Raw genomic sequence first — 7013 nt, 5'->3', positions numbered from 1 at the left:
CACTCACACACACACACACACACTCACTCACACACAGTTATTTCAGCTTGCTGGATGACTCACAGTGTCTTGAATGAAATAGATGAAGAGAGCGGAAAAAAGTTGAACAGAAACACGAATGAACGCATGACAGACGGAAAGAAATCTTGAACAGGATCTGAGCAGTTGAATAAATTAATGTGAATGAACAAATGAATGAATGAGTCATTTGAATGAACGAACAAGTGAAAGTCTCACCTGAATATGCGGTACGGTGTGGTCAGATCAAACGCTCTCCGATCCACTTCCTTCACATTACCAACATTCATATCGATCGAGGTGATGCCGATTCCCAGACGATAATCCTACACACACACACACACACACGAAACAAACATCTTTATTTAGCTATGTAAATGGGGACATTTCTATACATTACTATGATTCTAATTTTTTACTAACATCTCTAAACTATAAATGTACACTCATATACAGTTTTAAATTATGTAATATAACAGTCCAGTCATGTCAAGCAACTGAATTCATAATTAAACCCTAATTTATATTATCATTGTTTTGTATGAAAGACAGCATGTATATACATTTTCGCTTCTCAAAAGATGTAAGATGTAAGATGACGTGGCGGTATGAATGCGATCATTTAGCTCAGCCTGAAATGAATCAATGAATCATTTTATTTGCACTTCATGGTAATTGTAGTTAACTAAAATTGAAACTAAAACCATAAAAAAATTGAAATGCAATAATTGCTAAGCCAAGGCAACATTTCTAATTTTCATTTAGTTTAACCTGATGTGCTGAAATAACAAAAACTAAAATAAAAATTAATAAAAAAAAACAGACATTCAAAGAAAAGTAACAAAAATGGCAAAAACACAACTAAATTACTAAAAAAAAATCACTAAAATTTAAATGAAAACAGAAAAACTAAAACTAATGCAAAATATGAATGAAATATAAACAGTATATTTATTTTTTTGTAAGTGTGACCTGCCGATATCGTTTGTAAGTGTGACCTGCCGAAATTTTTTTTCACATAATAAAAAATTATTAAAAATTACAATCCCCCCAATCTGGACAAAGTTACAGATGCTCTCTCACTTAAACACCTCTCAAAATAAAGTGCTCTGTGACTAGAAAAGAGGTAGAAACAACAATTTACTTAAAAGGAGTTGCTTTATATAACAAAACAGATGTCATTCCCCACTGCGTTTCTTAAATTGTCATTTTTTTACTAACCTTATTAAAAGTGTCTTACATAGTTTCAATTTATTCAGTAATGCATAGAGAATTTTCAAATATTAATGTTTTAAATATTTTTTAAACATACAAATAAGAAATGTTGGGTAAAATGCAATGATAGTTTTAAATATGAAACCAAACCAGTAGGTGGCGTTAAATGACTGTTTGAATGAGTGAGTCATTTAGTCCTTCATTTAACAGATTCGTTCAAACGGCCGATTCATTCAGAAACGAGGAAAGTGACTACTGTCTTTACGAATGGGTTACTGAATCATTGACTCACTTGACAGGGTTTCTGCAGGATTTTTAAGCTCGAATTTAAGACCTTTTTTAAGACCCGCACAAATAAAATTAATACCATATGAGCGGGGCAATGTCTAGAGTACCATATTAAACTGTAAAATTACTTTAAAAAGCATTATTTACAGTTCAGATACAAGTTTTCACAATAACAAAAAGTTTTATAAATGATAAACTTTACATTTCAGCCTTTAAACCATTTTTTAAAAAATGGACGAGTCAAAAGTATTAATTATTACATTAATTTAAACAATTATTATGAATAAATTGCTATATCAATTAAATAACATAAATTAGGGGTGTGCGATGCTGACAAAAAATGATATCTCGATATTATTTTATCGGTAACGATAATTAGACGATATTTTGCGGAGTATGTTATTGTGCTGATATTTTAAGGACCGCCGTGGACAGATGACTCCTGAATTTTTTTTTATATTCTTCATATTCTGTGGTCAGTTCAGAGCAGTGATAGAAATTAATTATTTCCAACAAGTTTTATGGGCATTTTTACCTTTAAGCCATTTTTTCTAAAAGTGTGCACCATCTTTTGAGTCAAATTCTTGCATTTGGGCTGTTACCAAGCAAATGAAATCAGTATCAACAAAATTCAGTGCAATGCAGTGGCATTTAGATGTGTTTACACACTGTTTAATGCAGGACATGCATGCATTTAACATACAATTACAAATGCATAAATAATGTTTTGATATTTTAAACATAAAACATTGAAAACTGATGTTTGAAATCATTTTAAAAAATGAAAAGATACTTTAAATGTGAAATTAAAACCGCCAGCAGGTGGCAGCAAGTCACTGTTAATAAGTGAGTCATTGCGTTTGAACCGAATCATTTAAACGGTTGATTCATTCAGGAACGAAACACCGTCATGTTGCTCAGAGACACAAAACAGCGCTGTGACTGTGTTTGGAATGATTTTTGATTAGAAGCAGGAAATATGGTGTCTAAAATGTAAGTCTCTTAATATTAACGCTAAATGCGTACGTGCACTAGTTTAACCTATGTTAACTTACTAGACTTCATCACGTAATGTATGCGTGCACTCTGTAGGTGTGTTTTAATTGCTTTTCGCGATATACTCGATAATGTCAAATCGCACATCGTTAAAACTACAATTACGATATTATCGCAGACCATACATATCGCGCACCCTACAATCTGGTCTTTCCGTCCCCAAATTTAAGACCTCTTGAAATCATAATTAAGACTTTCTTGTACAATTTAAGACTTTTTAAAGGCCTTAAATTTGATACAACTAAAATTAAGACTTTTTAAGACCCTGCGGAAACCCTGCTTGATTCATTCAAAAACGTGGATTCATTCAGTAACGAAACACCGCTGTGTTGCTCGCAGACACAAAACAGCTCTGCTGTGGCTTTGATTGGAACTATTTTCATCAGCGAAATTGAGCAAAAACAGTCAATATTGTGTCTAAAATGTAAGTCACTAAATTTTAACTTCTTGTTTATTGAACTAGTATTGTATAAAATCACATTACAATCGTGTTGAAACAATTTGGTTGTGCAATGTTGCGTACCTAAATCATACATGGGTCAATATCACCATAGAGTGCCTTTCAACCCTCGCAATACTCACACATTTTGGTCTTAATTTCCCAGTCGCTTTATGTCATAAATAGTAGACATTTAAGTACTATAAAAACATATTAGCTGAGCTCCCACATATTTATTTTAGAAAATTATGGGCCATTATTCAAAGCATAAACCATAAGATATGTCCACCCTGTCATGGACATATATATTACTGTTAAATATGCTTTCATTGCAATATTAAGATGCAAATTATATTTTCTGAAAGGTATGATGTCCCTTTCCAAAAACAGGGCTATTTGTTTGCTTTCAAATTATAAATACATAAAAGATTTTATGTAAACCATGTGTTTTTTGTTTGCATGTTATTGCCCCCACACCTAGCTATTGAACATACTGGATTATATAGATATGATTGAATTATTATTTAAAATATTGAATTATTATTTAAAAATGCCCATTCCTTCTATCCAATAAAAGCATTCTGAAGTCAAGTGAGCTGCTGTTAATGCTACTGAAGTCTGTATTAAAGTCAGTAGTGTGACTAGTGTTAGTTTTATTTCTGAAGACAGACAGATTGAGGGTTTACCTCTGTGTTTTTGTAGAGGAAGACTTTATCCGCACACACCACCGTGTAAAGTTTAGAGCGCAGGCCGCGCAGCTCCAGGTAACCCTTCATCTCGTAGCTCCTAATCATGTGCTTTAAACAACACACACACACACAGTCTGAACACTCACAGTCGCTCTCGGCTCGGAACAGGAAAGTGCGATTGTGCGTCACCACTTCAAACTTCTGCTCTCCCACGTTGACCACGCCGGTGATGGACACTGTAGGTATGATCCTCTTCGAGTAGACGTCCTGCACACACACACACACACACACAGGCGTTTAATCGTCCCATCAGCAGCGGATGTTAAAGGACACGTGCGGTGAGAAGCATTCGTTCAGCACTGAAGAACAGCAGGTCTTTTCACATGCCACAAAGAGTTTGACTCTACACACGTGACTTTAACCAATCAGAATCACCTTCTCAGTGTCGAAGTATCTCAGGTATTCAGCATCCAGTTTGACCCAGCGGCGCTGGTATATCAGACACACACACACACACACACAGAGACACACACACACACACGCACACATGCGCACACACACACACACACACAGAGACACACACACATACGCACACACACACGAACGCACACACACACACACATAAACACACACACACACACACAGTGGTTAAATTAATGCTTTAGCTTCAGTAGATGTTAATCTCCATCAATAGAATCTGTAGAATCATGTCTACTACCACAATAAGTCAAATCGGGTTCATTTCTATAGTGCTTTATGCAATATAGATCACTTTGCACTTGTAAACGGTGTTGCAAAAATGTTGAGTCAGGATTAAATTAATTCAGCTTTAATTATTACTTCTATTTTAACTATAAAGCAGCTCTACAGAAAAAAATAGTGCAGTTCAGTTTAGTTATTTTGTGACCTCACTGCAAAATCAATATAGTTAACTGAAAAGTAATTGCCTTTAAGCTCCCAAATAACTACCGGTACAAAATGGTAGAAATGTTCGATGACTTAGATAATTTATGAAAGTATAAAAGTGTGTTATTTCAGCTGTAAAGTGTCTAAAATATGATCTGTGTGTGTGTGATTTTGTGTTTATGTAAAAAGGTGTAATTTTCAGGTATAATCGTACATTCAAAGTGAAAGTGACTGTGTTTAGTGGCATGTTAACGTGCATAATTTTGAATCTTGTGATTGTACTTTTGAAACGGTGCATTTGAATGTTTATTTCCATGTTTTTGTGCCTTATCAGAGTTTCTCAAATGGGTTTGTGCATTGATAAATGCTAAAAATTTAATAACAAAAAATTTAAAATAATTTTTAAAATGTAAAAATAATTATATTAATAAGAATAAAAAACTAAAAATAATTTTAAAAATAGTAAAAAGGATGAAATATTCATGTCATGTGATCATTAACTGACTTAAGAGAGTTGTGCACATGCACAAATTACTAAAAATATTTTAATAAATACTTTCATTAAAAATGAGTCCATCAAGAGGAAAAGCTCACAGATAAACATAGAAACTGCAGTTTCCTAATTTCAAATTTCTCCTCATGTTAGACTAATTTATAATAGATTTTTTTAGCTTATCCCATGTTTTTGTGCCTTATCAGAGTTTCTCAAATGGGTTTGTGCATTGATAAATGCTAAAAATTTAATAACAAAAAATTTAAAATAATTTTTAAAATGTAAAAATAATTATATTAATAAGAATAAAAAACTAAAAATAATTTTAAAAATAGTAAAAAGGATGAAATATTCATGTCATGTGATCATTAACTGACTTAAGAGAGTTGTGCACATGCACAATTTACTAAAAATATTTTAATAAATACTTTCATTAAAAATGAGTCCATCAAGAGGAAAAGCTCACAGATAAACATAGAAACTGCAGTTTCCTAATTTCAAATTTCTCCTCATGTTAGACTAATTTATAATATATTTTTTTAGCTTATCCGACAAATTATTTCTACATTTAAAAACTTCTATTTGGCGTGGATGTCTCACAGCTTTTTTGCTGGTCTGTTTTAAATAAATATTTTAATAATATACAAATATTTTAGATCATTAATGGGTTTAGCTGACAGAAACATTAGAGAATCACTGCTGTTCTGAATCTGACATGGCACCATGAAATCATGTGGAAGTCCAAATCAAACTCAATACTTAGAAATAAATCAGACAGAATTGTCTATTAGTCTCACATTAGTTACATTGTTGAAACTAAATCACACAAGCGAAAGAAAACAGATTTTCACTCAGGAACTGCTGGTAAATTTGACAATTAATTCTAAATAAATGGTATGAAACAAATTAATTTTTTAAAAATTGACGTAGAAATACTTCAAAATGTGTAGATTGCACATGCAGCTTTGCTTTAAGGCAGCGATCAAAAACTCTTGAAAATATGAAATGGTTGGGAATTCTGATTCAGTTTAGGGAATCAGTTCATTCAAATGAGTCATATAAAAGAACCAATTCAAAAATTAAATCCTGAAATGTGACCCTGGAGCACAAAAGCTCATATATTTGTAGCAATAGCAAAATTATAGATTTTTCTTTTATGCCAGAAATCATTAGGATATTAAGTAAAGATCATGTATTAAGTAAAGATCATGTTCCATGAAGATATTTAGTAAATTTCCTACCGTAAATATATCAAAACTTAATTTTTGATTAGTAATATGCATTGCTAAGAACTTCATTTGAACAACTTTAAAGATGATTTTCTCAATATTTTGATTTTTTTGCACCCTCAGATTCCAGATTTTCAAATAATTGTATCTCGACCAAATATTGTCCTATCCTAACAAACCACACATCAACGGAAAGCTTATTTATTCAGCTTTCAGACGATGCATAAATCTCAATTTCGAGAAATTGACCCTTATGACTGGTTTTGTGCTCCAGGGTCACAAATTGTGATTTAAATCATTCTGTGTAACATTTTTAAAGAAGTACAGTTGTTTTATTTCTTCATTCATTTTATGTTTTGGAAAGTTTAACTATGTGTCGACTACCAATTGAAAAGTTTGGGGTCGGTAAGATTTTTTTAATGATTTTGTCACTTATGCTCAACAAGGTTGCATTTATTTGATCAAAAATGCAATAATAATTATAAAATTATATTACAAGTTGAAATAGCAGTTTTCTATGTGAATATGTGTTAAACTGTAGTTTATTTCTGTGATGTGCAGCTGTATTTTCAGCATCATTACTCCAGTCTTCAGTGTCACATGATCTTCAGAAATCATTCTAATATGCTGATTTGCTGCTCAAGAAACATTTCTGATTATTATCAATGTTGAAAACAGTT

The 7013-nt window shown here is 32.2% G+C and overlaps 1 protein-coding gene across 1 annotated transcript in view; it reads right to left on the bottom strand.

Annotated features, from left to right (window-relative positions):
• Positions 1 to 7013, bottom strand: part of arap1 (ArfGAP with RhoGAP domain, ankyrin repeat and PH domain 1) — a gene marked incomplete at its 3' end in the record, with an annotated part of 64620 nt that overhangs the window by 18649 nt on the left and 38958 nt on the right. The window contains exons 7-9 of the mRNA XM_016550001.1: positions 4141 to 4210; positions 3703 to 3972; positions 238 to 344 (exon numbers count right to left, since the gene is read on the bottom strand). Coding sequence (XP_016405487.1) covers positions 238 to 344; positions 3703 to 3972; positions 4141 to 4210 — 447 coding nt within the window. The remainder of the gene's footprint in view (positions 1 to 237; positions 345 to 3702; positions 3973 to 4140; positions 4211 to 7013) is intronic.

This window comes from Sinocyclocheilus rhinocerous, unplaced genomic scaffold (genome assembly GCF_001515625.1).
Source record: "Sinocyclocheilus rhinocerous isolate Xijiao unplaced genomic scaffold, SAMN03320098_v1.1 scaffold4118, whole genome shotgun sequence".
NCBI lineage: Eukaryota > Metazoa > Chordata > Actinopteri > Cypriniformes > Cyprinidae > Sinocyclocheilus > Sinocyclocheilus rhinocerous.
The sequence above is the reverse complement of the archived record's forward strand: the minus strand, read 5'-3'. Positions and strand labels throughout refer to the sequence as shown.